Consider the following 18,024-nt stretch of genomic DNA (forward strand, 5'->3'; position numbering starts at 1 on the left):
GAGTATGCAAAGTGACTGCTGGAGGTCCTGGAGCCCGAGCTGTTGTCGTTGAGAATCCGAGAACGTCTCGAGCATTCCCCGACCACCCCCCGATAGACCATAGCCGCCAGACGTGCTCCCAACGTCGTTCGTATCAGTCGGTTTCATTGCGATTGTCTGATCAGTCACGGCGTTATTCCACTGGCGATTGTAGCTCCCACTCAATTTTCTACACCTCCGAATTTTAACCCGAGAATTGTAGAGGAACGGAGAACGACGAAACTTTGCGCGTGCGTGGACCACTTCCATCCGGTACGGACCATATTTTTTTGCGCACGGTTTCGGAGGCGACCCGTCAAAGGGAACGACGAATTTTCGCGCACGCGAGATAATGAGGTAAAAGGTTGAAACAAAAATTGCATTTTATATTTACAAAACGGGGCACGAGTAATTTCGAGAAGTGCTATTCGAGTTACCTCTGCTTCTACCCGTGAAAATCGTGTCTGTACGCTCTGCGAATTAATGCGAAAATAATTTCATTCGTTATATTTTATATGTACTGATTTCCGGTGATGTTCTGGTCAGTTTCGGGCAGGGATGGAGAAGTAGTTCGTGCAGCGGCATAATTGTGCAACACTAGACCCAGTCTGCTAACAAAATATGAAAAGTCACTGGTCGTCTGATTATACAGGGACCTATTCTACATCCATGAACAGGAAATCTCGCTTGGCTGGCCATGGGTCGACTCGTACCGCTTAATTAAAAAGCAAGAAATTGTACTTTGAATATCTCTCTTCTCGTGAGACTTGTCCGACTATAAACAGTCCCATTCTACTTCCCAGAAGCCAGAAACAACGCTCGCCCAACGAAACCTCGACCCATTCTACTTAAACCGTCCAATTTCCTAAACCAACCATGAGATATACGAACTCTGATAGGTTGTTTCGGTGTTCCACGCGGCAGTTCACTATAGCGCCGTACGATTACGGCTCGCATGGCTTCATAGGCTGCCGAAACGCCTCGTTGCGCACGAACTTTCATCGGCGTTACGCGCTCCGTAATTAGCTTATGTAACGAATGCGTGTAATCATGAATCGTGATTGAAGCTTTACGAGGCCCGTGTCCAATATGCTCGGCCGTGTTACCGAAACGTGTTCGCCCAAGTGAATCATGGGACCGAGAACGTTTCAGAGAGATCGAGCACACGAGGCCGGTTTAAGTAATGAAGTTAGACATATTCTGGGAAAGTGGTTCCCGTTACACGTACGAGACGCGATGAGTCGTTTGGGCAAACATAGCGTTTGTGGGCTCTGGATGGCACTTATGGTCGCCGCGTTAACGGAACGCCGATATCACGAGGGCCAGAGAGGCGTTAGACCATCCCCATAAGTTCTGGACATTTTCGACCCGAGCTTTGAACATAATCCTTGTGCTTACTTTTAATCACTGATTTTCCCAGCAACAAACTGGAGTGAAATAGAAATTTATCTTCTGCCTTAACACTGAACCTACAGCGACGGGGCAAATGATCCATTTTAGAGTTTTCATTTGACAACTATTGAAATTGTAAAGGTGTCTTCGTGGGAATTTAGTAAAAATCGCATAAAATATAAATAAATTTAATCTTGTTATTTTTATAATACAGTTCAGAGTTAAATTTTACATTCTTTTAATGTTTTTACTGTTTTAAATTACACCTACCCATGTGTATCATAAACGCATAAAATCCGCTGTCTATTCATGGACAAATAGAATCATCAAAATTGTAACTTGACGTAATCATAAGCAGCCTGAATTATCATGGGAGATAAGGAACACCGTGACGCATGGGATGGGCTAATGATGCCGGTAGATCGTCAAGCTAAATTGAATCCAATGGGAGTTTCGATCAATTGGCCCTAATCGATCCACCGAAAATTCGATTGGCTCGGCTGATTATCTGCGAGGGGATGAGATGATTGCGGGAAAAGTTGCACGGCCACCGTAGAGATACTCGTTACCCCCCCATGTCGAATAGTAAAGAGCTCCGAGAACAATTCCCATCTCGCCGGAACTTCCTCGCACTGTTCCGCGAACAATCGGCCCTTTCTTTCCGCGTAATTAATGAGATCAATCCAAGCTCTGCAACAAAAGCAAGACGGGATTCGACAGGTATCGAATCTCGCGTTTCTCGGTCGTTCCAGCGAAACAATCTTTTTCCCTGGCAGAGAATCCAATTTCTCTACGACCTTTTTTCAAATTTTGGTACGCTGGTGTAAACTTTTATTTTTCACAGTGTTGTTCTTGTTGTGAACGTTTTATTCGGTCAGTTCTTTGTGCTACCAGCGACAACACCGTTGCAGAATCTCTGTTTTATTTTTCAGCGAGCATTTTTCGGGTCAAGATATCGCTTTCGAGAGGTGTCGTGTTCACTGCAAAGTAAAAAATAGAAAAGCCATTTGAATGTTCACGAAAAAATTAGTATACCTTCCTCGAAAGTAGCTTAATCAACTGCAGAAGGTCTCGTCTGTGTATCTGTTCCAGTTCCCGAGAAAGAAATTCTCGAATACCGCTGAATTTCGCGGTCGTTGCGTCAGAATGGTTTCGGGACTCCAAAGTCTCGGCGAGCACGACAAGGCTGAGTCACTGGCGATCGCCATTGACAGACAGAATTAGTCGGATTTTCTGCCGTACGGTCACGTAATGGCATTACGTAAAACATCGGGGAAGGCGTCGCTTCCGTTCGCGTTAGCTGCGATAAAACAAAAGACTTAAACCCCGGGGGAACGATTGTTGTGCGTCTCGAAAGCGTTTGAGCTCGTCCGCTTTAAGGCGCGGCACTCGATTCAGCTTATCCTTTCCGAAGGAACGTTGTTTACCGTTGTTCCGTAGCTAGCAGACCGAACATCGTGCAACGGCACGGACTCCCCGCTCTATATTTTGCCTATTGTTTGCCGTGCCGAAGCATCGCATACTTGCGTAGCAGCTCGCACGCAATCCGGAGCCCCTTGCTATTTGCGTTGCCCGTGTCAAAATAACTCGACCTAATTAATATTTAACTGCTTGGGTATCCGGTGGTCTAATGCACAATTGCCCTAATGCATATCGCATCGCGTTGACGTAACCCCGAGATGCACACAGCGATCATTCAGATCTGCAGCTCTCCTGCATTCGCACGGGCTTCGGTTGGCGTAATTAGCATCTAACCGCTGCTGGGATCGTCTTAGCAAATTTAATTCATCATCCAGAGATCCTCGTCAAAGCAGCTGAACACTAAACTATAGTCTGATCTATGGTTATTACTAGATTGCGGATCTTTATGCAATTCTGAAGAAATCGGTGAAATATAAAACAGGAAAAGATTTTAAGAATTCAAGAATGCTGCAATGTCGTTTTTAATGTAACAAAGTCGTTAAGGGATGAAACCAATTGTTATGCTATTCCTGCTTTCCACGATCAAAACATTCTTATTTTGCATAAAGATCCGCAGTTTAGTTATTACATTGAAAGACTTTTGTAATAATTTGTTTGAGTATTGATCGATCTGTACTACTTGTGATTGACTTCGTGACTGGCTGACTTGTCTCACTTGTTTGACTAATACCTGATTTATACTACCTGTCTGATTACTGGCTGATTCACATTTGTCGTCTGACAACGACCGCGCAACAGTTACGTATTTGGAGAGTCGGCACGTCGCACACTGGTTTAATGCATAAATAATTAAAGTCACCTCGGATTTTTAAAAGCCAATATGTATTTTTGACTTCACAATATTGTAGCTGATATCAAAACGAATCCCCGACGACCTAAATTACTATACCTTTAAGCTTTCAAATAGTGCGAAAATATTAATGAACAGCTAGATCGAGCGCGTGGACCAGTGTGCGTCGAAGGAAAAATTCCTGCCCGTGTTTTTCCTGCCGACTGTATTCCAAGAAGACGAGGGTTGCCCGGCGGGAAACAGGAGCAACGAGAACACCACGGTAAATCCTCTTTCAGCGGGAAAGCCCCTGTGGAGCAACCCTCGGGCCGTATTCCGCGGTTTATCGCCTCTTTTTCTGCATAACAGTAATACGTAATTAAGAAAGTTCCAATTCGAGTTCCCGTACCGGCATGATTAAGTGAGCACCCGTGAAAAGATCTTCCGCTCGTATTTCCACCCCCTTAAACCCGCGGCGCCCGGTTAAAAATTTGCCGATTACGCAATTCGCGAGATGAAGTTGTTCCGACTGAAAAATTACCGGCCGTCCTTGGAGCTTTTGTCGACAAAGAGGAATAGCCCGGGTCGACACCTGCCAGCCGAGATCGATAGCCCTACAACTTTTCCTGCTCCTCGCGGCGGTTTGTGGACTGCGGGAGGGGAGTTGAACGAACTCGTCCGTCGTTTCTTTCCCTTGCTTGCGGCCCGTTCGTGTCCCGAAGCGGGAAGGACGCGGGGGAAGTCGGATCTCGTCTTCGTGAAGGCTCGTGCGAGCTTTTTCCGGGAGGTCCGGTTGATGAACGGCTGCCTAGCGAAAACGAGATTCGCCGGAACGAGGGTGAAGTTGCTGTGGTATTTGGTAAGATAATTTGTCAGGCGAACGCTCGCCGAAAGACTCGGGATTATTGTGGATGGCGGAACACCGGTGGACACGGTGTTCGCAGACAGAGAGAAATAAGGGACTCAACTTCTCGTCGATTAATTCGCGAGAGTCGGAACAGAACGCAGCTTAGGAAATACGGTGGCGCTTTCGCCGAAAAATATGCTGTTACGTTTCAGCGAAGTGTACAGGTTGTTCCTGAACGAAGCGAAATGGCACAGGCAGTTTCTGTGCTCGGAGAAGTAGTGTAAGTCCGCCACAAGTCAGAAAATAGTAGTACAGGTCTGTTACTACTCAGACTGCTACAAGGACATCACTGACGACATTTCGGTAGAACACGAGTAATCTCGCAAGCGGATTAAAATGGGTTACCTCGAATATCGCGTAGATTAGCCGTCTGATCATGGGAATATCTTGTTCATTTGTTCTCGGCGTTCCCCGAGCAGAAACGTGGCCAATTTGAATATTCGGTGGAAGGAGGTCGGTCGTTATCATTTCCCCGCGAATCTCCATCGGCAGTGCGAGAGCTAGAGAAAAAAATGGTGTCAGTGTAAGACGGCTAGAATGCTGATTAGAAGCGGCTGAGAAAGGAATCGTTGGACCTTCAAACGTGGCGTCGCCCGCGATGTTCTTCGTTGCCCTCGTATCTCATTCCGTGCTGTCCTCCTTTCGCCCGAAGAGAAGACATGTCGTTCCAGCATTTCTAAAGGGAACAGGCCGTGGGAAACGGACTGATACCGGTGGGGTCGACGCCAAGAAGCCGGAACGAGTTCTTCAAATCGTTCCCTTAGGCCTGAGATCAGGGTTCAATCGTCCGTCTTATTCGTCACCGGGTCATGCATTTAAACTGCGTATTTCCACGGTCATTCCGGAGACAATGTCGCGACTCTAGTCTTTTATCTTTGGAATCGTTGGATACTCGACGGGTGGAATGAATATTCGCCTATGCAAATCCGACGAGGTTAAGGTCGACATCCGGCGACAGAAACTCGCCGACAAACGTCTGTGACACATCGCGACAACGAGAAAGAAATCTACAATGCAAACAGGAATTCGCGTGCGTACTTCGTACTTCGTGCAGACTTCGCGGAACGTACACGTTATCGCGCCCACAGCATCGACGCTCGAGTGTGTTTTCCCACCCTTCGCAGCACTCCTCGATGGCGGCGCGTTCCCCTCGGGGGAAATGATAGCGCCGCTCGAAAACGATGAAACGATCAGCTGTATTTCAATTGCAGTTATTATTGACTCGGCTGATCGATCGACATCAAAGTGTTATTGCGCGAACTTCCTACCTTATCGGCGGAGTTGACGCCATCAAACTCCGTCCGACTGTAATTCCAATTATCTCTTGCTCGACGGTGCTCCTCTGTAGTCGACTATGAATAATCTCTATTTCATCATCGAGGATTTATGCGGTCCGGGGCCGCGAGAGCTGAAAATTATCCCGATGTGTCTGCCTCAACTTTGCGGGAAGCGCATTCATCGTTTCCCCGCGGGAGAGTCGCTCGTTCAACGCGGCTTCACTTTTACTTCGTGGTACTTAAACGGGAGACACGACTCGCCCCTTCCTTAATGAATAAACTGTGGCAATTCTGCAGGCCCGGGACCGCCAGGGAATTGTTCAGATTATCATTTCCACGCATTTCATTTCTGCAAACATGCACCGCGATTTTCTGGGTCGAAAGTGTCCCGAACTGCTTGTCTAATCAGTCACCGTTCCACACTATTGTCTCGTCAACGACTGATTCGTACTACTGTCTGATCAGTGATCGGTCCACACTACTGTCTCGAAAATGACTGATTCGTACTACTGTCAGACCAGTGACAGTTTCGTACTGCTTATTTGCAGCATTTAGTTTTAAGTTGATATTCTCCGTCCTATCTACATCAGGGTCTGGTTTTAAAGTTAGCGAATAAATCCAGTTTCTCTCTTTCACGCGTTCCTTTCCTCCCACGGAGTCTTATTGTTAGATGTGAAACGGCACATCCTCTTCCTCGTCCAGCCTATTAAAATTTCCCGCAATTTTTCGGGCGAGATTTAAATCCGTTGCCGTATACACCGCCACACGAACCCTTTCCTGAAATTATTTTTCAAGTAATGAATCACCGCCGATGAAACGCCGCAATAAAGACCCACCTAAAGCCCCGACTGCGGCCTCCACACGGCGTCCTCATAAAATCCTCAGGTTTACGAGCTAGAGGCTCTTCCCTCCCATGTTTATTCCGTTGCCTCGGGATCTCTTTTTTTTCCAGCCATACACAGTATCTTCATCGTCCTGCGGCTTTCTCTTCCACGGTGGCAATTCCCCGAGAAAAAAACATGTTCCCCTTTTCACCTTCCAGCATTCTCCGTTTCCGCCGAAGCATTTATACGTTTCCTGTTTGATAGCAGGTTTGACAATTATCGAGTCAGCAGTGTTCCGAATGTAGTCCGTTGAACCTGTCCATCGGATCAGGCTCAATGGACTTGTTACGCGAAAAATTTCGCGCAGCCGTGCAAAAATCGCTGGACGAACCAATTCGACGACCGCCCCATTCAACGGACGAACCGAACCCGTCCGAACCAACGAACAAACGTTTTTGTTCATCTCACTATGCACCGATCCTTCGGACGCGGCATGACTAACCCCGTTTGAAACAACGCTCCGAGTATTCGCACTGGATTCGCGCGCACCGTTCTATTTACCCGTTCTCGGTTCGCCAGGTATGAATGCAATTAGCGGAACGTTTGTCCCCCACTGACAAATTTTCGCCGTATTTATTTTTCAATACCTTTTCGGCTTCCACGCGCCCTTCACGAAAATAAAACATTCCAGATATTTTTACGGGATGCCCGTACTCGTCCAAATAGCTACAGAAATTGTTACCACGACATCAGCATTTCGAAAACGGAAACATCTCCCTTTAAAACCAGCCCAGGTAGAACCGCTTCCGATTTTTCTTCAGAAGGTTGCAACCCTTTAAATATCGACGTTCGCTCAAGATTTAATGACCCTCGAGTTATTCTAATGTCGGTGGTATACTTTCCATTGAAACCGACGTGAAATCGCAAGGAAAAATCGTAGGTCATATTTTTTGGACCCATTGGAAAGCTGAAGCTTTAATCTTTGAATCGATATCAGTTTTAATGAGGAGAAAAATTTTCCATTCCTGCGCAGCCATCTGAATCCGTAAAATATTCAAAAAACGACCATTCCTACTTTTCTCGGTCGTATCCTAGAGTAAAGAGATCGTAAAAACTTGATAATTGACGCCGTGAAAGTAGAAATTTTACCCTTTAAAGCTAGCGCGGGTAGAATGTCGTAAGGTCTTTTTGCACGAAGTTATATCAGTTCGAAAATTGCGCTGCGCTAATTAGCGCTCAGTGCCATCGTTCGCCTAATTATAGTGATCTAAGAGGTCGTTTGAACGGTCGTGTATTATCGAGCTGCACTCTGGGACAGCTCGTCACGGATTCCAACGTTGCCGATCGTTCTACGACGAAAATAAACCGCGGTGGCTGAGCTGGTTCTCGAACGAGAATGGCACATTCAATTTTAAACAAATTCCTGATTGTTCGCGATGTCGGTGAATAGAACTCCGAAGAGCAGTAGAGAGAGAGAGAGAGAGAGAGAGAGAGAGAGAGAGAGAGAGAGAGAGAGAGAGAGAGAGAGAAAGAGAGAGAGAGAGTGATCTCTTTCCATCTCGGAATTGCAAAACAGTATTTCCATCGCGGGCAACTCTGCGGGAGACTGTTCTACTTCAGTCCACGGGGTTTGCAATGTCTGCGGTTGTAATTGGGTTCTCGGGGTTGGTTTCCAGCGCGCGGCAACGTTTCCAGTTTAGTTGCGATGAATAATTCGCGCCGCAAGAATATCCGAAATTAGCGCGTTCGGAAATTACCGTCCAGCTTACATGTTCGACCGGTGTTCACGCTGGGACAGAATTACCCATCTCGCGAATCCAAAGAAGTTTCAAACATACCGGGAGCTTGCGTTTCACCTTTCGGTGAATCGCTGTAAACTGTGCCAGAACGCGAATTTCCAGCAGGGATTTCGTCTGACCAATATTGACCTGTTCTACTGAAAACTCTCGAGACTGTGGCGCATTTGTTTTAATCTGGACAACACACTTTCTCGGGAAGTACTGCTATTTATTCGAGGACATTTCTCGGGGGCCAGGTCGCTTATTAAAAATTCGCAAGACGCAGGTGAAAGAAAAACTGATATGCATCCTCAAGTACCTGGAAGCTTAAGAAATTACCCTTTTACCAGAGCAAACCTCGAGGTACTAAGTAATCTCGACCCGAGATAGAGGCAACTTGGAAGTTTAAAGGTTCGCGGCGCATTTTCCGCATTATTATAACAAACTCACTTCGATTATCGTTCCACCGACGGGGAGCGGCCGATAAATAAATGCAACGCAGATGCAGATTCCGATCGACCTTTCCGTAATTCGACCACTTGTTGAGAACCGAAATTTCAAGCACCGAGGAGAAATTGAATGAAATTGCGTCGGTCCTTTGCTCGTGTACCTTTGTTTGAGGTAGCGCGCTATTCGACGGGTACTCCGAACGACACGGGGTCAGGACGTGCCCTGAAAATCGAGTCAGCGCGAACAGAGACGCTGGTCACTTGGGGCAACCTTAAACTTCAAGGGGAACTCAACGAAGCGTCCTCTGAATCGTTTATTATACAGCGGTGAAACGATCGTCCACTTGTTGGATCATTCACTGACTTGTGCTACTTCCTTTGATACTCGCAGCCATGTAATACTGCACCAGGGTCTGTAATACTTTGCGTCTGGCTAGTCGTGGGTTTTGTCTACTGCTGGAGCCAGTCGTAGACCCCACTACTTGTCTGGCTAAGGTTTCTTTATACTAATACTTGTCGGGTTGAAGCCTATTCCGAGCTACTAAACTTCATCGACCATATCCTTCCACGTCTTTTACTGTTCAGTCTGTCTTTAAACTCTACAACCGACCACAACTGACGCCGTAAACCCCGGCGTTTAAGGTACACCGAATCATAAACCCGCTCAGGGCGAATGCAGATTTCGTAATGCCTCGAGGCCTCTCTCCGCCGTTTTACGAGCAATCGGAACACTGTACGCAGATTCCGACGGTTCATGGGGCAATATATTCTGGGATTTCAGGTGGGACACTGGCAGACTTCGGGAATGACAGTGATGCAATGGTAACGATCACGGTGGATCACGATTGACTGGGATAAAGATCGCAATCACCGACAAGAGAATCTTCTCACCGACGAATTCCAACGTTTTTCGCACTATTTCTAGCAACCACGATTCCTACACTTATACAAATTTCCTATTCGATCGAGAGAGAGAGAGAGAGAGAGATATTTGAACCGCTATTTTTCTCGGGCACAGCTCACCACTTATCCCGTTTACAAATTTTTCACATATACTCCGAGTACCTCGTCTGATGGACCAACGCTCTTTTATACGACGACCGAACTGGCTAGATTTTTTACCAGCCTGCTCGCACGAGTACAAACTCAGAAATATTATCCTTATACAGAGTCTATTTTGATTTCCGGACGTCTCCAGGCAGCGAGAACGCAGCGCTGTGTATAGAAGAAATAACGATAGAAATTCTCGCGCATCGTCGGCTCACTGGTCAGCGCACTAGCTTACTGAACCCGAAGGTACAGGGCTCGAGACCAATCGGGGGTGAAGACTTTTTTCCGAAGGAAATTAGAACTGGAAACAAAGGGGAACCCCATTGTGCGGTGAGAATACTGTGAAAAAGGAACTGGAGAAAAATTCGAACAATGCTTTATTGGAAAAAATTGCTAGAATAATAAACCAAAGGGGAGACTATATTCGTAGTCTATAGGAATGACCACACCGGAACAATCATGGGCGAAATTGGTGGGCAAACAGGCGAACGAAATCTGGCAAACCAGGATTGGATACTGGACCTCTAACCATTGAGAAGAAGAACTGATATCGAAGTTGGAGGATTTTCGGTCGGTTCCAAACGGGAGGCGGGGAAACTATACTTACTGATCCTTTGTCAGCATGATCGTCGTCACACCGTTCGTAGGATTTTCTGACGGAGCGGGAGCTTTTCCGACGAAAGTTCCAACGGATCTCGACTGTTAAGGAAAAAGGAATTCGGTAAAGAAACTCAATCCCGGGACGTACGTCGTTTGCGTCCGTGTGTGTCCGTTTCTAAAGAAAAATCTGTGTGAGTGACGACGTGAGTTTAGACGTCCGAGAGGGACCGATCGTAAGAAAATGATGATGAAGTGCGACGACAGAAAACGGGAACTGTTCTCGAGACGGGCGTGCAGCGAAAGTGGACCGCATCCCGGCATTCCCGGTGTCGCAGGCGGCCCTGGCAGCGGCGGTGGTCATCTCTGGGGAAAAAGGAACCAGGGACGTACCTCGGCGCCTGTCGTGGGCCACGCGAAACCGCCTGCCATCATCTTGAGGACCAGACGCAGCTGGCCTGTTGCGCCTATGCACTGCAGAAGGTAAGTCGCTATCAAATATTTACATTTTGTTAACAAGAACTCTGTAGAATGGCGAAAATTATTCTGGTAATTGATTCATGGCGATATTTTCTTTCAAGGTCATCTGAAAGTCGTCGTATAGTAGGTCGTTGAATTCGTTTTGACGTCGCCTACAATATTATGAAGTTAAAAATACCCAGTACCATTAAAAGATATGACAGCGACCTTGATTTTTTTGTTGAAAATAGATTTTTTTTTTATCTTAAAAAATTGCAATTTCTTGTCGGTTAAATACTGATTAACTTTGGTAAGAAACATTTTTCTGTCCGACCATCCGAAGGGGCTGAAAAATCGTGGGGACTAATTTGCGCCTCACCTTGTATAGTTATATAGATAGGTGATATTATGGACGTTCAGACGTGTTCCAGTAAGGCGCACATTTATCGCGTTTTATTTGCTCGTTATTAGTGACGCTAATTAGTTTTGTTCCAGCGGGCAATCAAAGATTATGTTCTGAAAGACGGCGCACGCAAAGAAGTTGCATTTCCTTTGACGCCGCGAAGTATGCAGAAACTCTTCGAAAAGAGAACGTGCACAAAGCCCGCCGGGACCGTCGTTATTCTGGAACGCAGCTTCAAAATTACCTTTCCCGACTTCAACCGTAATTATTGTACCGTGTTTATTACTGAAGACGAGACCCCCTCGAATAAATGCCATCCTAAATGAACGTCCATTCTTCGTGGTTACTAAGAAAAACGACGTCTTCGTCCGGCGCTCTCAGACCTCGGTGAAATTGTCGCAGTTTGTTTGCGAGCACGTTGAAACCGCAGCTAATAATTCTCACAGTGAATCACATTATATTTTTCTAACTATGCGACATCTGTGAAGATTTACGTGGATGTTCGTCGGCGAACTATCTGATTAAATTTTCCGGCGAATTTGGCTTTCCTCGGCGCGTCCTCGCTGCCCGCGGCGTTAATTAATTTTCCAGTCACGTCGAATCAGTCTCCGCCGGGAGATTAATTAATATCGCTGTTGTTTTTCCGTATAAAAATACAAGGCAGCCTTTTTCAGACAACAAATTTATATTTCTATCCAGTCACGGTTAAATCATAATGCCTGACGTGAAATTGATTCGTGCTACTTGTCGGACAAATCGTAGCGTTGTGCAACTTGTACGACCAGCGAGAGGATCTTGCCTATCTAGAAGCGGTGTGCGAATGAAAATTGTGGTTATGAAATCCCTGACAGCTCGAGCCTGAACTCGAGGAATCGATGGATCGGAGACGTTGCTCTTGAACGCTGCAGGATGAAATCCCTCAATTCTCTTCCTTCCCTTATGCGCATTGGGAGCGAGTAACGAGGTCGTACCACGCGATTAAGCTCGGCATTGTGTGAAATTCACTGGATTGAATTTTCTTCGACGACACACATTTTCTCTTTCCGCTTTCATCCCCGTTCTATATACTGTTCATAGTACCGCGCAGTTCACCTCTGCCACCCCTGTAACTACAGATTTTCCAATTAATTATTCGAAGCATGTTTCCGTCGAAACTTGGCCAAGGTTCGACATAATTGATTCCGAATATAAGACTTGATTTTCCATACTGCCAGCTTGATGCCGGGAGCTAGAGTCTGGGTCAGGTTTCTGTTGTAGAACGATCGGGATTTGGTCTATCTAGGTTAAGAGCGAACGAGCGAGTGGCTGGCCAAATGTTTAGACAAAGAATTATCCGATTCGAAGGTGGTGCGTTGTCACGTCGAGGCAGAAACGGCCGCGTGAATAATTGCGGGCGAGAAATTGGATGGCGGGGCGGCTCTTTCTCACGCCGAACTGATCCCCCATAATCCACGGGGGGCGTGGCGAAGCGGCTCGTAAAATCGGAATAACGGGAGGCCGGATCGCCGGGAAATTACGAAGTATGACAGACGGGGCACGAGAGCTTGAATTTCCACGAGATCGATCGACCGGAGTCGCTTCGTTCGCCGGATCGCTGGATCATAAATATTCGCGCGACGTCACACCAGACGATATTGTCCATTTTAATTAGCTCTCGACCGGCCGAGCAGTGGCACTGCGCAGTTTACACGTTAAATGAACGGCCGGCATTGATTGCCAGCATTTAATAGGCAATTAAAAATTTCGACGGCCTGCGCGCGTTCGCTCGACCGCAGACCTGTTGCTCGATTAATATCATTCGAGATATTTAACGCTGTGCTCCATCGGAGCTTGAACAGCGTTTGTTTGTAACGGTTCGTTTCATTCGATACCCTGCCGTTTCACTTGCCCTGGTTGATCTATACTACTTATTAGTAAATTTGAAAAATGTCCAATTAAGATCCGGCGACTTGATAAACTTTGTTAATAACCTGCGTCCGTCACTGCGCGTCGCAGGATGCTTGTCTGCAGGTAATGTAACAATATGCTGGCTAGAAGGTGTCACATTAAGTTAGGAAGTTCCGCTCGGTGGTCGTATTAAAAGCTACATCGTTATGAATCCTGTCAAGAGTACGACAAACTTTTAATTATCTGCTCGACTCTGCCGCGATGCATTATACGGGCGCAATCAATATTTTTGCAAGATATTTTATTACGCCGCAGTGTGCCTTCGTCGGTGATGCAATATCATTGTTATTAAATAAGAAAGATGATCGCTTGTTGCTTGGTCCAGAGCAAGCGCTATCGATACACAAGGCTTTCCAATCGAAATATGGAATTCAATCCCTTTGTTTGTCGATTCATCAAGGAAGAAGGTCCGCCATCGATAATGGTATCGAATCGCGTTTGTTCAAGTGGATCGGACAGGCTTAGCAAGCCATTTCCGCCGGGAACCCCTGCTTGATCATCGTAAAATATTGTTCTTGTAATAGATTTTATGTATTCTTCTCGGACTCGTCGCGGAGATTGATCTTGTCACGCAATTGAAACGCTAAGAGAAAGCAAGAGAAGTTGCCGACGGCAGAATTTAATTCCCGAAAGAATCGAGAGACAAAGAGCTAGGGAAATTGCGAAAGCAGCGTCGAACAACGCGGGATTATCCAAGACAATATTCGAGGAGTGACGTTTCATTTATTCAATGACTGAAAATTAATTTCTTTCTCGTATTCGCCGCTTCATTCATTCGCTTTTCGCTCGGATTTTTAATTTTATTAAAATCAAGAGAGATTATTACATTGAGAACCTGGCAGCCGAAAATTTGGTAAATGGCCTGACTGTTGAGAATTAATTTACGGAGATAACATCGAGCACATCCTCAAAGAGAGTTAGCTAATTAATTTATGGAATGATTTATCTCTAGACTGCGGATCTTTATGCGAAATAAAATGTGTTTGCGTTGATTGCAAGATACAGGAGCCAAGCGAAAATGTCTTCCTTCTTTTAATTATCTTATCAAGGTGGAACTGATATACTGGTGGCCTTAAATCTTTTTGATATGTCCACTGTTTTAAATTGTACGTGCCCCTTTTTGTGATAAATGCATAAAATCCGCAGTCTATTTATGCCATCTCTGTTTCATCCCTCGCAATTTCAACTCGTGAATATTATTTAATGCAGTGAGCTCCACCGACGGTTTCTTTAATAAATGTCGGTATCGATCGCAATCAACCACGATATTGGGGCTCGAACAACAGGTGATATCGATTGGCAAGACCCGGGGTCGACACGAACTCCCCGGTGACGGTAACGCGGAGATAACTTTTTTAGCTTTTTCGGCGATATTGGTTAGCTACGTTACAATGTTGCAATATCCGTAAACATGAAAAAGTTCCACCGTTCGTACGGTTAATGTAGGTCAGCTGTTATAATCATCGACGTCAAGTTTACAATACGTTGATATCGCCGTCGAATTCGCTCTAGGCTAATTGGAACCTCGTTTATGATCGACTCTAATTTGCATACGGCACAACATTTGCATTTATCGCGAGTCAAGTTACAATTTATTGTGGACGAGACCTGAATGATGTAGCTGCACGTTCAGGTGGTTCACGAGTGATTATGATTCATTTATTCTGCTGGGAATTGTGACCATTTTATTTCAGGTCTCTGGCCAATGACTGTGTTATTGCTGCTGCTCGTTGGACTAGCGGTTGGGTTGTACCACTGTTCTGGTCATAGATAAACGATACTGCTTGTCTGAGAAATTCCACACTTCCACTAGTTATTGTCTGACCAGCGACTTATTCACACTACCCGTCTGACTAGTGATTCATCTAGGTGCACGGTAGTGCACCAGCCAAGTTCCTCGCACTACCTCCTTTTACACGAAACAACTTAGCCGTTTTTTAGAGGGTTATAACTCGGCACTGGAGGCAGATGGAGAGATGTAATTTCGCACATTTGTTAAATGCTATCATGTCTCGATATTGGCAAAACATTAATCTTCCAACATTAATAGGTTCCGAGATATAGGACCTGAAAAATCGCTAGATTTGTCACTGACTGACTGACTGATTGAAAGATCATCAAAACCTTTTGGCTACTTTCCATTGACCTACAAGCTTGAAATTTGGTACATAGGTCCACCATAACAAACACTCAAAGGAATAATTATCAAAGTTTGAAATTTGACACCTTTTAGGGGTTGTATTGAAAAAAAACATTACGAAAAAGGTATAAATAGGTAGTAAAACGAAGATGCATTTATTAATCTACTTATAATGTCCACCTTAAAGATAAAAAATGTTGAGGATTTAATGAAACAGGGATAAGAGTAATACCTACTTGATAATCGATGAAATTTCAACAAAAATTGATGAAATCCCAACAAAAACATCCTGTAAATAGGAGCCAAGTTCCTATGGCCGTAAAAAGTTGTGAGATCAAACAAAATACGGCCAAGTTTGTTAGATCAGAAATACCTCTTGCAATACTGAAAAAAGCGTTTGTAAAAATTAGTTTAAAAGGACGCTATTTAATTTTTAAAGAGTTACATGGAGGCCTAAATTTGCAACTGGCGTTGGCTTCGGAGAAATGCGTAGTCATTATCGATGCGGAATAGGATAATTATCGTCATAATTATCGTGGCAAACGAGAAATATAATTATGTCCGAGATAACGATAGCGCATTTGGTTGTTCGAACATTACCGGGAAACACCACGTGCTCTGTTTTATAAAATGCAAGACTGTATCGCTGTTCGAATTACCTCCGTCGACAATCAAGCCTGTTTCGCAGTCTAACGAGGGGAAACGGAAAAATCATTTCTGCGAAAGCAAATTCGTTCCTACGGAACGAGACGCGAGACGCTGAAGAGCATTTCCCTTCATTGGCATTCAGCTCACTTCGCCGCGTCGTCGCGTGGGTTCGAACAACAATTTCCCCGCCGAGCTGTTTCGCGTTTCATTACGGCTTGGACGGCCCCTCAGTTAAGGATACACACTTTTCATTTAATACAACGAAAACATTGTCGGATGATCCACTTGAAATTCCCGGTGGGAGAATCTTCCGCGAGCCCCGGAGAAAGGCGCGCATCTTCTTCATCAAGGTGGAAATCAAATTTCAACGGCATCGTTTGATCAAATTTCTGCGTGTTTTATGCTTCGGAAGGTCTCGTTTTGAAAGAGCAGTTTCGAGCTGTTTATATCGCTCGACCGCCGACGAAAGAAAAAAGAAAATAGCGTCGATCTCTCTCTCTCTCTCTCTGTCGATGCGCGCTCAAAGGCCAAGAAAAAAGAACAGCTTGAGCGGATTTATAAACGAAAGCAATATTGTCGCGTTTAACGGTGCCGTTGAAGAGACTCCCACGGCCCCTTCTCGCGGATTACAATGTACATCGGCTTTGAAAAGACGCCGAGCGATACTGTGCCAGGGAATCGTTCGAGAAGTTCTCCCTTCAATCCCGCAAATCACGCGGCAAGTTCGCAACAACCGCAGGAATATGCTTGACTCCATCTTGCAAAGTTTCGCAAAGCCGTATCTTCAATTTCAATGACCCTTCAACCCCGAGCTCAAAGTTCACCGCTGCATTATACAGCTCCCGAATATCTAATGCGAAAATCGCCTCGAACCGAGGCTCTTTTGCATTTTTCCAACCCCACCCCCAACTGTTTGAAAATCATTTTCCGTTCTCTTTACAAAATCCTCGATAATCCGCCGCTGTTTCGATCGAGGTGCTTGCATATTCATCGGGCGGCTGGGTTGCGCGCGCACCCTGTTTTCTACTCGTTTGATAAACAAACGATCCGTTCTACTTGCCGCAGAATACCACGGTGGTTTTTCCACTTGTCCGATTGATGAGCAGCTTATTTCCCCCCGTCCGACTGACGGTCGACTTCTTCCACTCACGACGAAAGTACTCGCTCGCCCCTCTGACATTTCCAACACATTCCCCGGGCTCGTTAAAAACATTTCGTAACAATGGAGTTGTCCTCTCGCGGACGAATCGCGAAACTTCCGGGCACTTACCGGCGAAAATAAAAAGCGAACGCGGGCACAGCGCCGGTTATATTTAAATTTTTCCCCGACATTTTCAGCTCCCCGTTCGCTCGTTAATTCAGCTCATTTCACGGGGAATTATAAAATTTTACCGGCGAGTTCTCAGCGCGCGATGTCGTATTTTCGGCGATAATTCGCGCGCGGCCGTAACTCGATTAGCATTCGGCTCTGCCGCCGCCGGTTCGAACGGAAAATTTGGTAATTGAGCATACACGACGGCTAATCGAATTGACTTCGCGAAAATATTTCCCGCGTTTATCATTATCGTTCTATTGTTTCCCGGAATGTCTCGATCGGACGAGTTCGACGCATTTTCCGACTCGATTCTCTCGGAAACGAAGCTCCGGATGAAAAAATGTTCTATCAAATTTTTCCTGTGTTTTTTTCTCTTTTTCCAAACGTAGAATCATCCCCTGTATATACGCTGGTGTGACGTCGAAACTTTTCCTCGGCTACGATCCAGTTTTCCGGTTTGCCACGCCACAGAAATTTTGCGGCGAGTTCTATAGCGCCCGAGCTACTTGGTCGCGTTCCGAAAACGAAGAACACAATCGAGCGTCGGTTGCTAAGGGACAGGGCTCGGG

The 18,024-nt window shown here is 45.7% G+C and overlaps 1 protein-coding gene across 3 annotated transcripts in view; it reads left to right on the forward strand.

Moving 5' to 3' along the window:
* Positions 1-18,024, forward strand: part of Dnc (phosphodiesterase dunce) — a 393,758-nt gene that overhangs the window by 34,054 nt on the left and 341,680 nt on the right. The window contains exon 2 of one of the 3 annotated variants that reach the window (XM_076444512.1): positions 9,678-11,026. The exons of the other annotated variants lie outside the window; for them this stretch is intronic. Coding sequence (XP_076300627.1) covers positions 10,788-11,026 — 239 coding nt within the window. The 5' untranslated portion in view covers positions 9,678-10,787. The remainder of the gene's footprint in view (positions 1-9,677; positions 11,027-18,024) is intronic. 3 annotated transcript variants of the gene reach the window in all.

The sequence above is a fragment of the Lasioglossum baleicum genome, chromosome 20, assembly GCF_051020765.1.
Source record: "Lasioglossum baleicum chromosome 20, iyLasBale1, whole genome shotgun sequence".
In the NCBI taxonomy this organism is placed as follows: domain Eukaryota; kingdom Metazoa; phylum Arthropoda; class Insecta; order Hymenoptera; family Halictidae; genus Lasioglossum; species Lasioglossum baleicum.